The following is a 23,169-nucleotide window of genomic DNA, read 5'->3' as shown; positions in this document are numbered from 1 at the left end:
TCATCTGTTGGTCTACACCTTTGGAAGCGTAATTCCAGCGTGCAGCAAGCTGTGCCTCTGTACTGTTCTGTGTGACACACACTCATCACACAGTGCTACATACAACCACTCACGGCTTCCAAGGCCTATGAACACCTACCTTGGGGATTGAAGAAACCAGTCATCCAGAACACATTGGGCCTCCCTTCAAATATCCAGGTGGAAAACTGGGCATTTCTTTCCAAAAGTTCAGTAAACCAGAAGCCCAGGGTGGAGGAGTCCCAGGACACTCTTTTCCAGATCTGGGGTATACGGGCATCGTACATGTTGTCCAGAGCATCTCTCAAGTTCTGGAAAAAAGACAGAGTTAAAATCTGAGAATAAGAAAATTCAACAAAAGAGGGAAACGGCTCCTGAGAGGGTCACAGCTCACCTCACTCATAATGATCGTGCCTTCAATGGCCAATTTTAGATCACTCAGGCTACTGCGAAGTATTGAAATGACTTTTTGCATTCTGTCAATTTCTTGTCTGAGAAATATGTTCATTGAATTAAGATGCCCCATCTTCATCAAACGAGCTTTCACCTAACACAAAGCATACAATAATGGAGATGAAAAAAAAATTATCTTCCCCTTCTTTTCCAAGGATCCCCCCTTTCTCTAGTCTCTTTTTCCTTTGGATGTATCTCTACAAGCCCAAATGAACTCTAAAATATCTCTTGCAGAACCAAATTTGCCATTAAATTTCCCATTTTCTGGGCTTCAGAAACTACTGTTCAACTAAAATGATTTTTATTTCCTACTGATCGTACTTAGTTGATAATTGGAAAAGTACTTTGAAAAGCTGAAATAAATTTTTACTTTTTTTCCCCTTTCAAATGATTAAGTACTAAAGTGTCAGTTAAATATTCTTTTGCAATTTAACCTTTGTAAGAGTACAGTCTGGAATACTTTTTCTCACAGGGCTTGTAGAATCATTATTAGAAATGTCACAGAAAGTGAATACAGCCATAATCTTTACAGAACAGTTAACCAATAAGTATGATTGGCTGCAGTATCCTAACTGTTCTTGCTCTGGCTAGGGTCACTGAAGAGAGCCTTTCCTAATCTAATCAATGAAAATATTTGATTTTGTGGGAGGGCCATAAAGCACCTGTCATTTTTTCCTTCTGGTATATAATTTATTGGCTATTTTGAAGAGATCAATATAAAAGCATCTGGTCACAGGAACAATAAAATATAACAATTATTGGGAAATAGGCCAATACATACACACATTTCAATTTAGTGACATAAGGAAATGGCAACCCACTCCAGTGTTCTTGCCTGGAGAATCCCAGGGACAGGGGAGCCTGGTGGGCTTCCGTCTATGGGGTCACACAGAGTCGGACACGACTGAAGTGACTTAGCAGCAGCAGCAGCAGCAGCCCCAGAAAAGACTGACTACGAGTACTGGCAAGAACTCTTGAGAGATTTGAACTTTCTGTGGGCCACAATCAAAGAAACGCCAGAACAGGAGGGGAGAGGATAGATACAAGGAGTGGGAGGGAAACTGGGAATGAAGCACCAGCCTACAGAGCCACCAGAAAGCCAGGAAACTGCAGCGTTCTTGGGTGCCCACCGCCTCCTCTTGAGTCACGGGAGACTACAGACAGATGGGCTCTGGCTCATCTGGACCGCCCTCCCTCCGCACATCACCAACAGGTTTTCTGGCATGGTGCCCATGTTTCCTACTCAGCAATGGGCATCTCTGATTAATTGCAGCTGGGCCACTCCCAGTGTGTGAGGGACAAGAGGGGAACAGTGATGTGAAACTGAACACCTGCACAGGTTGAAATTCTAGTTAAATACGCCAGCTTGCTTGCTCAGTTGCTCAGTTGTGTCCAGCTCTCTGTGACCCCATGGACTGTAGCCCACCAGGATCCTCTGTCCATGGGACTTTCCAGGCAAGAAAGCTGTAGTGGGTTGCCATTTTCTCCTCCAGGGGATCTTCCTGATCCAGGGATCAAACCCGAGTCTCCTGGGTCTACTGCTTTGGCAGGCAGATTCTTTACCACTGAGCCACCTGGGAAGCCCCCTAAATGTGCCGGCAGAGGTCTCTAACCCAGTCTGATATACCAACCTTCAGGGAGTCGCCTAAATTCCTGGTTCCAGAACTTACAGTTTTGCAGGCTCCATTGCTCTGTTCTCATCTTGAGCCCTTCAGCCTCCAGTGGCTAAATAGCCTATATATATCATCCTGCTTAGATCATGACTACGTTGTAGAAATTAACATTTTAAGGAAAAGGGAAATTATGGAAACACTTTTGCAACCAACACAAGTGAGAAATCAAGCCCAGGTGTTGGCTTCACTATGAAATCAATAGACCTGGTAGCTTTGATATGGTAACAGCCCCAACAAATCACCTTGCCCGACACTTAGGGTTTTAAAAGAGAGACTTCTCTTGCAACAGACACATGCTTAATGTGTCTTAAAACTTAGATTCTAGAAAATCTAAAATCAGAACTGATTTTACTTTCAGTATCATCATTGTTTCAGCTTAAAATTGTATTTTTATTAATAAGTAAAATATTTCCTGAAGAATTGATGCTTTTGAACTGTGGTGTTAGAGAAGACTCTTGAGAGTCCCTTGGACTGCGAGGAGATCCAACCAGTCCATTCTAAAGGAGATCAATCCTGGGTGTTCATTGGAAGGACTGATGCTAAAGCTGAAACTCCAATACTTTGGCCACCTCAGGCGAAGAGTTGACTCACTGGAAAATACTCTGATGCTGGGAAGGATTGGGGGCGGGAGGAGAAGGGGACGACAGAGAATGAGATGGCTGGATGGCATCACCAACTCGATGGACATGAGTCTGAGTGAACTCCGGGAGTTGGTGATGGACAGGGAGGCCTGGCATGCTGTGATTCATGGGGCTGCAAAGAGTCGGACACAGCTGAGTGACTAAACTGAACTGAACTGAAAATATTTGCTGTAGTCTTCCACAGAATTTTTATGTTTCTGAAACCAGTTAGTCTTTTCTACAGTAATATGCTTTTAAGTCAATACTGTAATTATGTTTCAATTAACTAATTGTGCCTTACAGCCACATTTTTAAGAACACATCTCTTCTGTAAAAGGAAACTAAAAAGTAAGTAATTCTAGAAGAAGAGGCTGCTTTAGATGTCTCTTAGTACAAACTCCCTCCCATCTAATAATACATTTAGGGACAACCCTCCCACTCAGATTCTGCCGGGGTGATGACAGAACAGATATCTTGGTGAAGTAGTCCCGACCAACTCCAAGCATCTCAAACTATCCCAAGGTCTTGAAACTCTCCTCTGGTGATACAAACCTGCAGTCTAGTCATAGAGAGTGCATTTTATCTCACTTTCACATGACAGCATTAAAAATCTTTGAAGACAGGTGTTATGCCTCATCTGTTTTCTGTTTGTTTTTTTTTTTCTTTTTCAAAACAATTTTTATTGGAGTATAGTTGATTTACAATGTTGTGTTAGGTTCTGCTGTATGGCAAAGAGAATCACTTATACGTATATCCACTCTTTTTAAGATTCTTTCTCTGTATGGGTCACTACAGAGTATTGAGAAGCGTTCCCTGGCTTTTAGGGACTGCCCTGGTGGCTCAGACAGTAAAGAATATGCCTGTAATGCAGGAGACACTGGTTTGATCCCTGGGTTGGGAAGATCCCCTGGAGTAGGAAATGGCAACCCACTCCAGTATTCTTGCCGGGAAAATCACATGGACAGAGGAACCTGGTGGGCTACAGTCCATAGGATTGCAAAGAGTTTGACATGACTAAGCTCATCTGTCTTCTGATCATTTACAATGGGCCACACAAAGTATGGACTTAAAATACTTATCCACTTAAAAACATTTTTCTCCCCTGACTATAAACATCTCTATGTGAAGTCACTGATTTCAGTATCTTAGCCAAATTCTTGGTACCCATCTACATATCAGAAGCAAAAGTTGTTTTAAGAAGCAAGAAAATGTTTTTTAATTGCTGGGGGCACTGACTGCAGGTGGGGAGGGCTGTAGCCCAGGCAGCCGCATCTCCCAGACTCGGGGATGCCGGACAGGGGAGACACAGGACCAGAGAAATACCTCCATGAGGGCACCAGCATCTCACTTTTTGGTTGAAAAGCTCAACCAAAGCTTTGGTTGCCTCCGCCCTGTCTTGGATTCACGTGAAGCTCGCCATCAGTAGTGAGGGGTGGAGACTGAGAACAGGAAAGAAGAGGCCCTGGGTGGCCCGACTGTCTTCCTGCTTGAAGAAGGAGGACGTCTTACAGGACTTTCAGATTGCCCAGAAATTTTACCAAGATCAGCAGTTCTCAAAGTGTGGTCTGGGACCCCTAAGGCTCCTGAGCTCCTTTTAGGAGGTCCATGAAGTTAATTTTTTTTTGTAGTGATTCTAACACATCATTTGACTTTTTATTCGCCTTCACTGAGGCGTGTCTAAAGGCTGCATGACCTGTGGTGTCACAGCAGACGGGATGTACCAGCAGATACGAGGGTCCAGCTGTCTTCTAGTAAACCAGACATTAAAGAGTTGCACAAAACCTTCACTTTCTCTTTGACTGGCTTTGTTTTGGAAAATACACTTATTTTTTAAAATATAAATGTTATGCTACCATGTGATGGGTTTATTAATGTTATTTCACAATAAATTAATATTTTTTAAAATTTTAGTTTACATTTATAATATATTAAGTATCAGTCATTATGATCCATATATGGGCTTCCCCGATGGCTCAAGCAGTAAAGAATCCTCCTGCAATGCAGGAGACACGGGTTTGATCCCTGGGTCGGGAAGATACCCTGGAGAAGGAAATGGCAACCCATTCCAGTATTCTTGCCTAGAGAATCCCATGAACAGAGGAACCTGGCGGGCCACAGTTCTTGGGGTCACAAAGAGTTGGACATGACTGAGCACTCATACACATAATCCATAAAAGTAAGTGCTATTTGGGGTCCTTGATCATTTTGCAAAGCGGTCTTGAGATTAAAAAAATTTTTTTGAGAAAAACCAATGTTGATTAACAAGCAAACATCTGCGAGGTTCAAGAAGTAGAAAATTATTGCCATCCAAACTGGACAGTGAATTCATGTAAACGGCTTGCTTTCCTATTACCTGGCTGAAAGGGCAGGGAGAATGAAACGTACGGAGGGCAAGAGAGAGAAGCAAGGGCTCAATTTAAATAATGGGACAAAGCAAGCTTGGGTAAGACAGACAGGGAGAGTCTCAATCCAGAGGGTTAAAAAAGACAGAGAAACCCAAAGATGGGCAAAGGGTACAGAAGAGGCAATTGAGAAGGAAAATGAAATAGAAAAGAAAAGTGTAGATTGTAATTTTGCAAGAGGCTTGAGCAAGGGTAAGCAAGAGAAAACCAAAAAGTAAAAAAGGATTGAGCAGGGAGAGGAAGCAACTGAAATGTACTGTCCAAGGACTGTGCTCAGCCTTGTGGAACCCAATGACAGCCCTGCGCGCCTGGGGAAAGGGGAGCTCACCTCATGGGGAATGTAATCAGGAGGCAGCTTGCTCAGCATGTCTTCAGATAACCTGTAAACAATGGCTTCCCGGGTCTCTCCCACGCCGCCTCCACTCTCTTTGGGCTGAATGTTGGTAATTGTTTCAAGCACAGCAGAAGCGGTGTTACTCTGGTAACTGACAAAAAGAACTGAACTGTTCAGAATGCAGCAGAAAAATGCACCTTCACAGATAATTATCAACGCTAAAATGAAATGATGAATCACTTAACTCAAATCCAGCCAAAAAAAAGGAAAAAAAAAAAAAGGAAACTTTACTATCTATCTATGGGAATGAAAAAACTTGAGATCTGCTCTACTTCCTCCTATTAGGACATAAAGAACATCACGAAATGAAAGTTCTTCATCTTCAGGGAAAATGATTCCATGAATGCCTTTAATAAGCCAAAGCAGTGCTAGCCAGCCTTGCTTGTACTAACCTAAACCCCTCAAGCTGAACAAGGAGCCCACCTCCTTTTATCCTAAGCATCCTCCATTATACGGCAATTTTTTAGCTTGAAGAGCACTGCTCATAATTCTTCTCTGAATTATAAATTATTAAATTTCTTGGGTCTTTTCTGTTTTTTCTTCTCACTTTTCCACTTGTTTTATGATTCCCAAAGTGATGTATAGGCAGCACTTGTCTAAATGCAACTACTTATCCTTAAAATTCATATATTCAATAAAGATTTACTGTGTGCCCGGCACTGAGTAAGGTATTAGGAGATGGTGGTGAACAGTTCTTTTTCTCTAGGAGAGAAGGGGGACATCAGTCAATACTATTGTAATAAGTGCTGTGCAGAAAAAGAACAGGATGGTTTAAGATCACATAGCTTCTCTCTCTCAATCTCACTCTCGAGATCCTTTTGGGGGGACTGACCAGATGCTCTGAGGTGCACAAACTTAGTTTTTGTCCCAAGGTTGCTGAGTCAACCAGCAGTCCAAACACACAGATATGGTGTGTGTGTGTATAGCAATTTACACCAAAAGACCAGGGAAGTTCTCTCTTAAAATGTCATATAGGGAATTCCCTGACAGTTCAGTGGTTAAGAATCCACCTTGCGATGCAGGGGACGCGGGTTTGATCCCTGGTCAGGGAACTAAGATCCCACTTACTGCTAGGCAACTAAGTCCATGAGTGTCACAACCGCTGAGCCCATGCACTCTGGAGCCTGCACAACACAGAGAGGCGTCCCTGTACTGTAGTGAAGAGCCTGCTTCAGTGAGGGATCTAGGACCCAACGCAGCCAAAAATAAGCAAACAAATATATATATTCTTAAAATGTAAAATTGCCTTATCTTAAAAAAGGTCCTATGTAAGTTGACATCTGAAGAATAAGCAGGTCAGCCAGACAAAACAGGATGGAAGTGGGAGGCAAGAGAGGACATTCAGATAAGAGTTAAGGCCTGGAGGTGAGAAGGACTTCCCTGCATTTGAGTAACAGAGACAAGTCCAGTGAGGCTGGAGCTAGAAGGAGAGGTCAGGATGGATATAAGGCAAGGACCAGACCATGCACGGTCATGTGGGCTGTTTGAAGAATTTGACATTATCCTAAAGGCAACAGGCAACCACAGAAGACTTCCTCAGCAGGGGTGTGGCAGGACCAGATTTAAATTTTTCAGTCTTTCTTGAACTCCTAATTTACCATCTATAAACAATAAACTGTTTTGAGTTACTGTTTTGTTTTGCTTGTAAATTTTGTCTCTTGTCCAGATGCAAACCACATTTACGTTTCCTTACAAAAGAGGTTAGAGGCAAATTTAAAAGGAATCCAACAAATGCTTAACATTAGTGATTTGTTTTCCTGTTGTATTTCCTTAAATAAACCTTTGTAATATGGTTAGTATAAAAATTTTTAATGTGCATATCTTTTAACCCATCAAGTCTACATATAAGAATTCATCCTCAAGAGAGAACCAGATATATTAATTTCTGACAGTATACTGCAACTCTTACCCTGAACAACTCCAGCAAAAATAGCTAAAAATGCTGGATAAGACATGAAAAACATTACTGAACTGGCAAGAAACTAAGAAATCCTCAGGATCAAACGAAATATAGAATGAAAGCTGGAATCAAGAAAGATAAGCCAAATTTTACCCTGGGGGCATCAACTAAACCCTGGTGTTCTCCAGTGTCTGCTGGGATGGTGCAATGAGAAAGCACCTAAGCCCTATGCCTAAGGAAGAAAGCCTAATAGAAAACTCCTACATAAATTTGGGACTTCACAGGGCTAATCACTCAGTGTTAGGGTTAACTAGAAATACCTGCCTATCAGAAGGGGATGGTAGGTAAACTGGTCTAGCTTCAGTTCAGTCGCTCAGTCGTGTCCGATTCTTTGTGACCCCATGAATCACAGCACGCCAGGCCTCCCTGTCCATCACCAACTCCCAGAGTTCACGCAAACTCATGTCCATCGAGTCGGTGATGCCATCCAGCCATCTCATTCTCTGTCGTCCCCTTCTCCTCCTGCCCCCAATCCCTCCCAGCATCAGAGTCTTTTCCAGTGAGTCAACTCGTCGCATGAGGTGGCCAAAGTATTGCAGTTTCAGCTTTAGCATCAGTCCTTCCAATGAACACCCAGGACTGATCTCCTTTAGAATGGACTGGTTGGATCTCCTTGCAGTCCAAGGGACTCTCAAGAGTCTTCTCCAGCACCACAGTTCAAAAGCATCAATTCTTCGGTGATCAGCTTTCTTCACAGTCCAACTCTCACATCCATACATGACCACGGGAAAAACCATAGCCTTGACTAGACGGACCTTTGTTGGCAAAGTAATGTCTCTGCTTTTTAATATACTATCTAGGTTGGTCATAACTTTCCTTCCAAGGAGTAAGCGTCTTTTAATTTCATGGCTGCAATCAGCATCTGCAGTGATTTTGGAGCCCAAAAAAATAAAGTCTGACACTGTTTCCACTGTTTTCCCATCTATTTCCCATGAAGTGATGGAACCAGATGCCATGATCTTTGTTTTCTGAATGTTGAGCTTCAAGCCAACCTTTTCACTCTCCTCTTTCACTTTCATCAAGAGGCTTTTGAGTTCCTCTTTACTTTCAGCCATAAGGTCTAGCTTAGTGGGAAAAAAATCTTTCCTAAGAATTCTTAATTTGTGACAGGAATTAACATTCATTCATAATACTTTTGTGATTTGAAAAACCTCAAGTCAAAAATTAATTTTTTTTTAAGATGGTCCCTCAGGTGGTACCTGGTAGATGCAAACAGAAATCTTTTCTGAAACAATATGCCTTCGAACCAAGTCTCAAAGAATCCAACAATTAATTTCCAATAAACATGAGCTCACAGCCAGAAGTTAAAAAACTTGTAAAGAAACAGGCATTGTGAGGAAGAGCCAACTAAACAAAAGGAAATAGAACCATATCTGCAAAGATCTTAGTGAATTTTCAGATGCACATTATAAAATGTTTTTATTGTATTGGAAAACAAAAAACATGATTGAAAATATAAGTATGATACAGGAAACAAGTATGAACAGTATTTTGAAAAAAAGCCAAATAGAACTTGAAAATTAAAGCTTGCATTAGTTTATTCTATTGCTCCTGTAACAAATTATCATAAAATCAGTTCAGTTCAGTTCAGTTCAGTCGCTCAGTCGTGTCCGACTCTCCGCGACCCCATGAATCACAGCACGCCAGGCCTCCCTGTCCATCACCAACTCCCGGAGTACACTCAAACTCATGTCCATAGAGTTGGTGATGCCATCCAGCCATCTCATTCTCCGTCGTCCCCTTCTCAACAACACAAATGTATTATTTCACAGTTCTATAGATAATAAGCCTGATACAGGTCTCACTGGGCTAAAATTAAGGTGAGCAGGCTGGGTTCCTTTCTGTTGGCTATTGGGAAAGATCCATTTCCTTGCTCATTTGAGTTTTTGACAGAATTCACTATTTTGCAGTGGTAGGACCATTGTCCCTAATTCCATATCATGTATAAGGGCTCTTCCTAGCTTCTAGGGTCCATCTGTATTTCTTGGTTCATGACCTCCTTCCTACACCTTAAAAGTCAGAAATGGCTAGTTGAGGCATTCTCTTTGAATCTTTCTTCCTTGTACAATTTCATCTCTCTGACTCACTGTTCTGCCACAAAAGCTTATGTGATTAAATTGGGCCCACCTGGATAATTTAGGCTAACATCCCCATCTCAAGGTCATTAACCTTAATAGCACCTGTAAAATCGTACTTGTCACATTAGGTAACATATTTACAGCTTTTAAGGATTAGGATGTGGACATCTTTGGGGGAAGTCTCTACCCAGTAACAGTTAAAGATGGCTTAAACAGAAGATTAGATATAACCAAATAAATAAATAGAAAACAGCAAAACAGATTTCAAGACATTATCTAGAATCTGCAGAGGGGAAAATAAATGGGAAATATAAAGTTAAGAGGCATATAGGCTAAAGTAGTACATTCTAACATACTTCTAGAAAAGTTTGAGAAAGATAGAAAAAGGAGAATTAGAAATATAATAACTAAAGAAATAATGACTGAGAATTGATGAAAGATTTGAATCCTCAAGTTCAGGAAACTCAGTGCATCCTAAATAGGAAAAACAAACAAGTAAATAGAAACCCGCGTGTAGACATATCGACATAGCACAAAGATGGTGGAGTAGAAGGATGTGCTCTCATCTTCTCCTGAGAGAACTCCAAAATTTCAGCTCACTGCTGAACAACGACCGACAGCAGAATGTTGGATCCCATCAAAAAAATACCCCATGTCCAAGGGCAAAGGAGAAGCCCCAACAAGATGGTAGGAAGGGTGAAATCACATTTAGAATCAAACCCCACACCCACCAGAGACTCTCAGAGGGATCAAAGAAAACCTGTGTGCATCGGGACCCAAAGACTCCACAGACACTGAGCCAGCCCTGCCTTTGAGTGTTTGAGTGTCTCCTGTGGAGTCACAGGTCAGCAGTGGCCTGCTGCGGGGACAGGGCCTCTAGCTGCAGCAGACCTGGGAGGCATGGTGGGTGGTGTGAGTCCGCTTAGAGGAGGTCGCCATTAGTCCCACCATAGAGCCACCGAGAAGATGACCCAAAAACTGGAGAACAATTATACCAAAGAAGTTTTTGCACTGTTACTAAAGTTCTAGGACCCACAACAGAGTTCCCAACCTGGGGATCCAGCAAACGGACTGAGAAACCCCAGGGAATTTGACTTTGGAGGCCAGTTGGATTTGTTTACAGAACTTCCACAGGACTGGGGAAACAGATTCTTGGAGGGCACAAACAAAACCTTGTGCTCACCAGGACCCAGGAAAAAGTAGTGACCCCCCCAAGAGACTGAGCCAGACCTGCCTGGAGTGTCCAGGAGTTTCTGGTGTAGGCGTGGATTGGCAGTGACCTGTTGCGGGGTCAGGGGCACTGTATACAACAGTGCTGGCATAAGTCCTTTTGAAGGAGCTCAGGGCAGACGCGAGGGACGCCGGCCCCGGCAGCGCAACCCACCACGCAAAGAGGCACGGCTGAGAGGAGCTACCCCACGCCTGAGACCAGGCCCGGCGGCCGAGAGGAGCTACCTCACGTCCAATAAGCGGTGGCTGCACGGGCACAAGAGGGCCGAGAGGAGCTACTCCACGTTCAAGGTCAGGAGGGGCGGCCTTGAGGAGATACCCCTCATCCAAGGTAAGGTGCAGCGGCTGCGCTTTCTTGGAGCAGCTGTGAAGAGATATCCCACGCCCAAGGTAAGAGAAACCCAAATAAGATGGTAGGTATTGCGAGGGGGCATCAGAGGGCAGACACACTGAAATCATAATCACAGGAAACTAGTCGATCTGATCACATGGACCACAGCCGAATGTGGTCCACTGGAGAAGAAAATGGCAAATCACTTCAGTATACTTGCTTTGAGAACCCCATGAACAGTAACAAAGGGCAAAATGATAGGATACTGAATGAGGAATTCCCCAGGTCGGTAGGTGCCCAGTATGCTACTGGAGATCAGTGGAGAAGTAACTCTAGAAGGAATAAAGGGATGGAGCAAAAGCAAAACCAATACCCAGTTGTGGATGTGACCAGTGATAGGGGCAAGGTCCGGTGCTGTAAAGAGCAATATTGCATAGGAACCTGGAATGTTAGGTCCATGAATCAAGGCAAATTGCAAGTGGTCAAACAGGAGATGGCAAGAGTGAACATAGACATTCTAGGAATCAGTGAATTAAAATGGACTGGAATGGGTTAATTTAACTCAGATGACCATTATATCTACTACTGTGGGCAGGAATCCCTTAGAAGAAATGGAGTAGCCATCATGGTCAACAAAAGAGTCTGAAATGCAGTACTTGGATACAATCTTAAAAACGACAGAATGATTTCTGTTCATTTCCAAAGCAAACCATTCAATATTACAGTAATCCAGGCCTATGCCCCAACCAGTAACGCTGAAGAAGCCGAAGTTGAACGGTTCCATGAAGACCTACCTACAAGACCTTTTAGAACTAACACCCAAAAAAGATGTCCTTTTCCTTATAGGGGACTGGAATGCAAAAGTAGGAAGTCAAGAAACACCTGGAGTAACAGGCAAATTTGGCCTTGGAGCACGGAATGAAGCAGGGCAAAGGCTAATAGAGTTTTGTCAAGAGAACGCACTGGTCATAGCAAACACCCTCTTCCAACAACACAAGAGAAGACTCTACACATGGACATCACCAGATGGTCAACACTGAAATCAGATTGATTATATTCTTTGCAGCCAAAGATGGAGAAGCTCTATACAGTTAGCAAAAACAAGACCAGGAGCTGACTGTGGTTCAGATCATGAACTCCTTATTGCCAAATTCAGACTTAAATTGAAGAAAGTAGGGAAAACCACTAGACCATTCAGATATGACCTAAATCAAATCCCTTACGATTATACAGTGCAAGTGAGAAATAGATTTAAGGGACTAGATCTGATAGATAGAGTGCCTGATGAACTCTGGACGGAGGTTCGTGACATTGTACAGGAGACAAGGACCAAGATCATCCCCATGGAAAAGAAATGCAAAAAAGCGAAATGGCTGTCTGAGGAGGCCTTACAAATAGCTGTGAAAAGAAGAGAAGCGAAAAGCAAAGGAGAAAAGGAAAGATATAAGCATCTGAATGCAGAGTTCCAAAGAATAGCAAGGAGAGATAAGAAAGCCTTCCTCAGTGATCAATGCAAAGAAATAGACAAAAACAACAGAATAGGAAAAACAAGAGATCTCTTCATGAAAATTAGAGATTCTAAGGGAACATTTCATGCAAAGATGGGCTCTATAAAAGACAGAAATGGTATGGACCTAACAGAAGCAGAAGATATTAAGAAGAGGTGGCAAGAATACACAGAAGAACTGTACAAAAAAGATCTTCACGACCAAGATAGTCATGATAATGTGATCACTGACCTAGAGCCAGACATCTTGGAATGTGAAGTCAGTGGGCCTTAGAGAGCATCACTATGAACAAAGCTAGTGGAGGTGATGGAATTCCAATTGAGCTATTTCAAATCTTGAAAGATGATGCTGTGAAAGTGCTGCACTCAATATGCCAGCAGATTTGGAAAACTCAGCAGTGGCCACAGGACAGAAAAGGTCAGTCTTTATTCCAATCCCGAAGAAAGGCAATGCCAAAGAATGCTCAAACTACCGCACAATTGCACTCATCTCACACACTAGTAAAGTCATGCTCAAAATTCTCCAAGCCAGGCTTCAGCAATATGTGAACCGTGAACTCCCAGATGTTCAAGCAGGTTTTAGAAAAGGCAGAGGCACCAGAGATCAAATTGCCAACATCCGCTGGACCATGGAGAAAGCAAGAGAGTTCCAGAAAAACATCTATTTCTGCTTCATTGACTATGCCAAAGCCTTTGACTGTGTGGATCACAATAAACTGTGGAACATTCTGAAAGAGATGGGAATACCAGACCATCTGACCTGCCTCTTGAGAAACCTGTATGCAGGTCAGGAAGCAACAGTCAGAACTGGACATGGAACAACAGACTGGTTCCAAATAGGAAAAGGAGTACGTCAAGGCTGTATATTGTCACCCTGCTTATTTAACTTATACGCAGAGTACATCATGAGGAACGCTGGGCTGGAAGAAGCACAAGCTGGAATCAAGATTGCTGGGAGAAATACACAGATATGCAGATGACACCACCCTTATGGCAGAAAGTGAAGAGGAACTAAAAAGCCTCTTGATGAAAGTGAAAGAGGAGAGTGAAAAGGTTGGCTTGAAGCTCAACATTCAGAAAACTAAGATCATGGCATCTGGTCCCATCACTTCATGGGAAATAGATGGAAAAACAGTGGAAACAGTGTCAGACTTTATTTTTTTGGGCTCCAAAATCACTGCAGATGCTGATTGCAGCCATGAAATTAAAAGACGCTTGCTCTTTGGAAGGAAAGTTATGACTAACCTTGATAGTATATTAAAAAGCAGAGACATTACTTTGCCAACCAAGGTCCATCTAGTCAAGGCTATGGTTTTTCCCATGGTCATGTATGGATGTGAGAGTTGGACTGTGAAGAAGGCTGATCGCCGAAGAATTGATGCTTTTGAACTGTGGTGTTGGAGAAGACTCTTGAGAGTCCCTTGGACTGCAAGGAGATCCAACCAGTCCATTCTAAAGGAGATCAATCCTGGGTGTTCATTGGAAGGACTGATGCTAAACCTGAAACTCCAATACTTTGGCCACCTCATGCGACCAATTGACTCACTGGAAAAGACTCTGATGCTGGGAAAGGTTGGGGGCGGGAGGAGAAGGGGACGACAGAGAATGAGATGGCTGGATGGCATCACCGACTCTGTGGACATGAGTTTGAGTGAATTCCGGGAGTTGGTGATGGACAGGGAGGCCTGGCGTGCTGTAATTCATGGGGTCGCGGAGAGTCGGACATGACTGAGCGACTGAACTGAACTGAACCATTACTACTATTACCCCTACCATAAGTTGGCTTCAGACCAAACAACAGGGAGGGAACACAGCCCCACCCATCAACACAAAATTAGATTAAAGACTTACTGAGCCTAGCCCCGCCCATCAGAACAAGACCCAGATTCCCCCACAGCCAGTCCTTCCCATCAGGAAGATTCCACAAGCCTCTTATCCTTATCAATCAGAGGGCAGAGAGAGGAAAACCACAATCCCCAGATTGATCACATGGATCACAGCCTTATCTAAGACAGACGGGACATGCTGGAGAGTTCTGACAAAACGTGGTCCACTGAAAAAGGGAATGGCAAACCACTTCAGTCTTCTTGCCTTGAGAACCGCATGAATGGTATAAAAAGGGAAAAAGATACGACACTGAAAGATGAACTCCCCAGGTCAGTAGGTGCCCAATATGCTACTTGAGAAGAGTGGAGAAATAACTCCAGAAAAAATGAAGAGACAGAGCCAAAGCAAAAAAAATGCTCAGGTGTGGATGTGACTGGTGATGGAAGCAAAATCTGATGCTGTAAAGAACAATACTGCATAAGAACTGGAAATGTTAGGGCCATGAATCAAAGTAAATTAGAAGTGGTCCAACAGGAGATAGCAAGAGTGAACATTGACATTTTAGGAATCCGTGAACTAAAATGGACTGGAATTGACAAATTTAATTCAGATGACCATTATATCTACCATTTTATCTACTACTGTGGGTAAGAATCCCTTAGAAGAAATGGAGTAGCCCTCATAGTCAACAAAAGAGTCTGAAATTCAGTACTTGGGTGCAACCTCTAAAATGACAGAATGATCTCTGTTTTCAAAGCAAACCATTCAGTATCACAGTAATCCAAGTCTATGCCCCAACCACTAATGCAGAAGCTGGAGTTGAACGGTTCTATGAAGACCTACAAGACCTTCTAGAACTAACACCCAAAAAAGATGTCCTTTTCATCATAGGGGACTGGAATGCAAAAGTAGGAAGTCAAGAGATAACTGGCGTAACAGGCAAGTTTGGCCTTGGAGTACAAAATGAAGCGGGGCAAAGGTTAATAGAGTTTTGCCGAAAGAATGCACTGGTCATAGCAAACACCCTCCTCTAACAACACAAGAGACAACTCTACACATGGACATCACCAGATGGTCAACACCAAAATCAGATTGATTATATTCTTTGCAGTTGAAGATGGAGAAGTTCTACACAGTCAGCAAAAACAAGACCGGGAGCTGACTGTGGCTCAGATCATGAACTCCTTATTGCCAAATTCAGACTTAAATTGAAGAAAGTACAGAAAACCACTTGACCACTCAGGTATGACGTAAATCAAATCCCTTATGATTATACAGTGGAAGTGAGAAATAGATTTCAGGGACTAGATCTGATAGATAGAGTGCCTGATGAACTCTGGACGGAGGTTCATGACACTGTACAGGAGACAGGGACCAAGACCATCCCCATGGAAAAGAAATGCAAAAAAGCAAAATGGCTGTCTGAGGAGGCCTTACAAATAGTTGTGAAAAGAAGAGAAGCAAAAGGTAAAGGAGAAAAGGAAAGATCTGAATGAAGAGTTTCAAAGAATAGTAAGGAGAGATAAGAAAGCTTTCCTCAGTGATCAATGCAAAGAAATAGAGGAAAACAATAGAATGGGAGAGACTAGTGATCTCTTTAATAAAATTGGAGATAACAAGAGAACATTTCATGCAAAGATGGGCACAATAAAAGACAGAAACGGTATGGACCTAACAGAAGCAGAAGATATTAAGAAGAGGTGTTAAGGATATACATAACTATACAAAAAAGATCTTAATGATCCAGATAACCATGATAGTGTGGTCACTCACCTAAAGCCAGACATCTTGAAATGTGAAGTCAAGTGGGCCTTAGGAAGCATCACTATGAGCAAAGCTAGTGGAGGTGATGGAATTTCAGCTGAGCTTTTTCAAATCCTAAAAGATGATGCTGTTACAGTGCTGTACTCAATATGCCAGCAAATTTGAAAAACTCAGCAGTGTCCACAGGACTGGAAAAGGTCAGTTTTTATTTGAATTCCAAAGAAAGGCAATGCCAAAGAATGTTCAAACTATTGCACAACTGCACTCATCTCACATGCTAGCAAAGTAATGTTCAAAATTCTCCAAGCTAGGCTTCAACAGTACAGGAACTGAGAACTTCCAGATGTTCAAGTTGGATTTAGAAAAGGCAGAGGTCAAATTGCCAACATCCATTGGATTATAGAAAACAAGGTAATTCCAGAAAAACATCTGCTGCTGCTTTATTGACTATGCCAAAGCTTTTGACTGTGTGGATCACAACAAACTATGGAAAATTCTTAAAGAGATGGGAATACTAGGCCACCCTACCTGCCTCTTGAGAAATCAGTATGGAGGTCAAGAATCAACAGTTAGAACTGGACATGGAACAATGGATTGGTTCCAAATTGGGAAAGGGGTATGTCAAGGCTGTATATTGGCAGAGTACATTATGCAAAATACCAGGTTGGATGAAGCACAGCTGGAATCAAGATTGCAGGGAGAAATATCAACAACCTCAGATATGCAGAGGACAGCACCCTAATGGCAGAAAGTGAAGAGGAACTAAAGAGCCTCTGATGAAAGTGAAAGAGGAGAGTGAAGAAGCTGGTTTAAAACTCAACATTCAAAAAACGAAGATCATGGCATCTGGTCCCATCACTACATGGCAAATAGGTGGGGAAACAATGGAAACAGTGACAGACTTTATTTTCTTGGGCTCCAAAGTCACTGCAAATGGTTAATGCAGCCATGAAATTAAAAGATGCTTGCTCCTTTGAAGAAAAGCTATGACCGATCTAGACACTGGTCATATGTCTCTCTTTAATATGTCTCTGCATATTAAAAAGCAGAGGTATCACTTTGTCGAGAAAGGTCCATCCTGTCAAAGCTATGTTTTCTCCAGTAGTCATGTATGAATGTGAGATTTGGACCATAAGAAAGCTGAGCACCAAAGAATTGATCCTTTTGAACTGTAGTGTTGGAGAAGATTCTTGAGGGTCCCTTGGACTGCAAAAAGATCAAACCAGTCAGTCCTAGAGGAGATCAATCCTGAATATTCATTGGAAGAACTGATGCTAAAGCTGAAGATCCGATACTTTGGCCAACTGATGCGAAAAACTGACTCATTAGAAAAGATCCTGACACTGGAAAAGATTGAAAGCAGGTGGAGAAGGGGATAGCAGAGAAGAGATGGTTGGATGGCATCACCAACTCAATGGACATGAGTTTGAGCAAACTTTGGGAGCTGGTGATGGACAGGGAAGCGGGGCGTGATGGAGTCCATGGGGTCGCAAAGAATCAGACACAGCTGAGTGACTGAACTGAACTGGGACATATCACCATGGAATTGTTGAACATCAAAAACAAAGACAATATCTTAAAAGCAGTCAGAGAGAAAAAGAAATTATATAGAAGGAAATGACAATTACACTGGCAACTGATTCCTCAATAGCACCAGTGAAAGCCAGAAGGAAAGAACAGCAAATTCTGTGTGATAGGATTAACTGTAAATACAGAATTGTATCCCAAACAAAATTATCTTTCAAGAATGAGGGCAAGACTAAAGATCTGAACAGACATTTCATCAAACGGAGTAGTTGTACTGACGGCCAGTTACACAAAAAAAGATGCTCAACCTCATTATTTGCTGCTGCTGCTGCTAAGTCGCTTCAGTTGTGTCTGACTGTGCGACCCCATAACCGGCAGCCCACCAGGTTCCCCCGTCCCTGGGATTCTCCAGGCAAGAACACTGGAGTGGGTTGCCATTTCCTTCTCCAATGCATGAAAGTGAAAAGTGAAAGTGAAGTTGCTCAGTCATTTCCGACTCTTCGCGACCCCATGGACTGCAGCCTACCAGGCTCCTCCACCTGGGATTTTCCAGGCAAGAGTACTGGAGTGGGGTGCCATCGCCTTCTCCCATTATTTGCTAGGAAAATACAAATGAAAATCACAATGAGATACCACTTCACATTTATAAGAATGGTTTCAATTAAAAAAAACAGATAATAACAAATGCTGACAACAACGTGGAGAAACTTAAGCCCTCATACATCACTGGAGGGTATTGTAAAATGGTGCAGGTTCTTTGGAAAATAAGTTAGCAGTTTCCTAAAATGTTAGGGATAGATTAACTATCTGACCCAATAATTACATTCCTAGTTGTCTGTTCAACAGAAATGAAAAGACTTGTCGACACAAAGACTTGCCTGTGAATGTTCTACTAGCATTATTCATAATAATCAAAAAGTGGAAACTACCCAAATGTCCATTAACTGTTGAATGGATAAACAAAAGGTGATATATTCATATGTGAGTGCTACGTCACTTCAGTCATGTCTGACTCTTTGCAGCCTTCTGGACTGTAGTCTGCCAGGTTTCTCTATCCATGGAATTCTCTAGGCAAGAATACTGGAGGGGTAGGCCATGCCCTTCTCCAGGGGATCTTCCTGATCCAGGGATAAAATCTGTTTTTCTTATGTCTCCTGTACTGGCAGAAGGTTCTTTATCACTAGTGCCACCTGGGAGGCCCATTATATTCATATATATATTGGAATATTATTTGACAATCAAAAGCAATGAAGCACTGATACATGCTAAAATGTGGATGAACTTTAAAAACATTATGCTAAATGAAAGAATCCATACACAAAAGACACATAGTATATGATTTAAAGATATAGGAAATGTCCAGAAAAGGCCAGTCTATAGAAACAGAAAGTAGATTAGTGGCACTCTGAGGCTGGGGGTGGGAGTGTGAGTTGATTACAAATGGGCTCATGAATTCTTTGGGGGTAATGAAAATATTCTGAAATTAGAGAACTGTCCACTCAACATGAATGAACTTATGACAGACAAACTATAACTCAATAAAGCTATTTTTCAAAAAAGAAGGGCAAGATAAGACATTTGCGGGAAAAAAAGAGTTTACAATCAACAGACCCTCAGTGAAAGAAATTATAAAGTGTATGCTTCAGAAAGGAAGATAATTATTCTGACAGAAGATTTGAGATGTAGAAAAGAACGGGTCCATGCTTGGGTAAACAATATGGTATAAAACAACAATTATATGTTTCGTTATGGTGTTAGAAAAGAAAGAAGATAAAATTAAAATGCTGAAATGCCAGGAGAGGAGTAATGTAGTTAAAGTTGCCTAAGAATTTAATTGAGAAGAGGGTAAAGAAGTTCATTTTAGGTTTAATTAAAAATTAATGTTAAAATTCCTAGGGTAATCAGAAAAAGAACAGAAGCACAGTACATAACTTCCAAACTAGCCAAGGGGGAAAATACAAAGAGAAAAGTTCATATTCAGCAAAAGATCAAAAGGAAGAAGAAAAGAAACAAAACATAGAAACAATATAAAAAAGGGCAACGTTTTATATTTATTCTTTGTATTTTATAAATGCTCCTGTATTTATTCAACATTTAATAAATTGGTTTAAAACTAATCAGACAAATATAAAAAGATGTATGTACAAGACTGTTTATGACAGTATTTGTAACAATAAATCCTAAACGAGCTCTATAAAAATCTATACATCTAGTAAAAATGGTGATGTAGTTCTATATTAATTGATAAGGTAGAGTTATTGAATTGGCATTATTCAGTGAAATGTGTTATTCACTCAGCTGTGTTACTCTTTGCAACCCCTTGGACAGAGGAAACTGGCAGGCTCCTCTGTCCATGGAATTCTCCAGGCAAGGATACCGGAGTGGGTAGCCATTCCCTTCTTCAGGGGATCTTCCCAGGTCTGCATTGCAGGCAGATTCTTTACCATCTGAGCTACCAGGAAAGCCCATGAAATAAAATAGCATAGTACAAAACCATATGGTATGATCTAATTTTTTCTTGATAATATCATGTGTAGAAAAACTTTGGTATGATGAGTTTTTGATGTGATTATTATTTTTTGGCTTTCTATTTTCTGTATTGCTAATTTTTCTCAATGAAAAAGTATGATTTTTTAAAATAAAGAGTATTAAAACCATTTTCATTTTGAAAAATAGAAAAAAAATATATAAGCCCTTAGATACAAAGCTCACCACAAGGGTTAAGAACTCAACAGAGATGAATCAGCAAGAAATGTTTTAGGTTCCTTAAAACATGTCTTACAAATCCCTAGTAACATTTATGTTCCACAAAAAGGCCCTCTTCTGCCTTTTCTTACAGCATATGGAATGAGAGTCTTACCTTTCTCTTTCTTCATCTCTAGGTGTGAATTAAACAACCTTTTGTGAAAACCCTACTAACAGGCAGAATCTTAAAGAGCTACTGCTAAAATTATCCAGGATTCTCTGCTTATGAAAAATTGTATTTTGTGAACAGAGGGAATTTTACTCAGCTAGCCTTTAATTCATTTAGGAAACCAGCTGAAGAATGGAGGAGCATTTTTATTGATTGACTGGCACTGGGACGCAAACCTGCGAGTCCAAACAACTGCATCCTTTCTGAAAGTCGTGGCTTAAGATAGCTGCATCTGGAACCAGGCTTTACAGCTGGATTTTGAGTCAGATACAGTGATTATGAGGGTCCTGTGTCAGAACAATAAATGTCTGTAACCCAACCAGAGTTAGGGTATTAACTCCACATGACCTTTAAGCATATGAATCACACAAGAAGGCCCAATAAAATAGGAGGTGATTTTTAACAAATGAAAATGGATGTTGTGTAATTTTATATAAAATTTAATCTCTAAATTAATTTTTGTTAAATAACCTCTATTTAGATGTTGGGGTTTTAGAGTATCCCAAAAGATATTTATTTTAAAAGTTGGAAGATGAACATCTCAAGCACGCACACAGTTGAACATATGAATAGAGAGCAAAATATTCTGGTAAAATGGCACCAAAGACACCTGCAACCCATTCCTAAAATTTGAAGAATCCCAGGTTTAAAAATTGTACTAGGGGGAAGAGTAGGGAGAAGGGATAGTTAGAGAGTTTGGGTTTGAGATGTGCACACTGCTATATTTAAAATGAATAATCAACAAAGACCTACTGTATAGCACAGGGAACTTCGCTCAATGTTATGTAACAACCTCAACAGGAAAAGAATTTAAAAAGAATAGATTCATGTACATGAATAAGTGAGTCACTTTTCTGTACACCCCAAACTATCACAACATTGTTAATCAACTACACTCCAAAATAAAATAAAAAGTTAAAAAAAGAAATTTCACATATGCCCAAAAAGTCATGCAAAGTATAAGAAAAATGAAAATAACTCTGAAGAGGGAAAAAGATCCTATGAAAAAAGGTGATGGGACAACAACATGAAGTTGTCAAAAGTGAAGGAGCCACATGCTATTATATACATTTTTCAGAAATCTAAATTTCTACACAATTCACAGTATTCCAAGATCTCATTGTAGCTTTAGATACAGTGAAGATAAAATATGTGGTGAATGGCTGTATTAGGCAAGATGTAGGTGTCATTGTCACCTTACCGAGCATCATGAAATAATACAACATTAAATCTCTGACTTTATCATGAACTCCGTGTACCCACATTTCCACTGATTCCTAGGGCTCTCTGTTTCCTAAGTCAAGCAAACCCCAAACCTAGCTCATTGTTTTATTCTCCTTTTCCCTTCACCTGAACTGTTTCTTGCCCCATCTCCTTTGACAACATCGATGCCTTTGTCCAGCTGCTCAACCTATCAATTCAGAAACAGCCTTCTTCTGATGTCACACGCCCCAGTGCTTCTCTGTTTCCAAGTCCTACGTCTAAATCACTGCTAGGATCCATCTAGGAAATTCCAGCATCTTCATCCCCACTGCCTTCAGAACTGCCCCAAACTCTTTTGAGTGAAACTCAAAAACTTCAAAAGCCAATCTCTGCATTCCTTTTGGGGCTTCCCTGGTGGCTCAGAGGTTAAAGCGTCTGCCTCCAATGCGGGAGACCCAGGTTCGATCCCTGGGTCGGGAAGATCCCCTGGAGAAGGAAACAGTAACCCACTCTAGTATTCTTGCCTGGAGAATCCCGTGGACAGAGAAGCCTGGGAGGCTACAGTCCACGGAGTCCCATAGAGTCGGACACGACTAAGCGACGGGACGGACGGACGGACGGCATTTCCTTTAGCTTCAAGGTCAGGGGAAACCTCTCTTCAAGCCTCTCCTTCCCACGCTTTAGGTACAAAGGACTCGGTTCCCACAGACATCATATCCGTCTCTGGATTGTCCCTTTGTGTAGGTGCCCCAATCTATGTCTTTCCTCTCACTGAGCTAAAGTGTTTATTTATTTTAAATATTTGTTTATGTATTTGACTGCGTTGGATTTTAGCTGTGGCTTGAGGGATCTTCCTGGCAGCGAACTGACTCTCTAGTTGAGGCACACGGGCTCCAGAGCGCGTGGGCTCAGTAATTGCGGTTATGCAGGCTTAGTTGATTCTTGGCTTGTGAGATCTAAGTTCCCTGACCAGGGATCGAAACCCATGTCTCCCACATTGCAAGGTGGATTCCTAACTGCTCACTGGATCCCCAGGAAAGTCTCTATTTTTTTTTTAATTGTACATATTGCATGTGTACAACTTGATGACTCCATATACGTATGCATCCTTCCAGCTCATCATCTTCCTCTTTACTTGCTCTCTGTCCTTCTTGCGGCCTCCTCACCTCAGCCCCGCCCCCGGCATACTGTAGTCACCTCCTCCCCACCCCTTCTCTAACCTGAGAACTCCTGCACATCCTTTAAGGCACGACTCCAATGTGGACTGT

General features: G+C 41.7%; 1 protein-coding gene across 2 annotated transcripts in view; it reads right to left on the bottom strand.

The window, feature by feature from the left end:
* Positions 1-23,169, bottom strand: part of DNAH8 (dynein axonemal heavy chain 8) — a 324,005-nt gene that overhangs the window by 16,803 nt on the left and 284,033 nt on the right. For both annotated transcript variants that reach the window (XM_088831445.1, XM_055406188.2), the window contains 3 exons: positions 5,495-5,651; positions 413-565; positions 140-329 (listed from right to left, as the gene is read on the bottom strand). In XM_088831445.1, the coding sequence (XP_088687571.1) occupies positions 140-329; positions 413-565; positions 5,495-5,651 (500 nt within the window). The remainder of the gene's footprint in view (positions 1-139; positions 330-412; positions 566-5,494; positions 5,652-23,169) is intronic.

Source organism: Moschus berezovskii, chromosome 23 (genome assembly GCF_049115385.1).
Source record: "Moschus berezovskii isolate FMDL1 chromosome 23, NW_MosBer_1.0, whole genome shotgun sequence".
Lineage (NCBI taxonomy): Eukaryota > Metazoa > Chordata > Mammalia > Artiodactyla > Moschidae > Moschus > Moschus berezovskii.
This window is presented reverse-complemented; position numbering and strand designations above follow the sequence as displayed.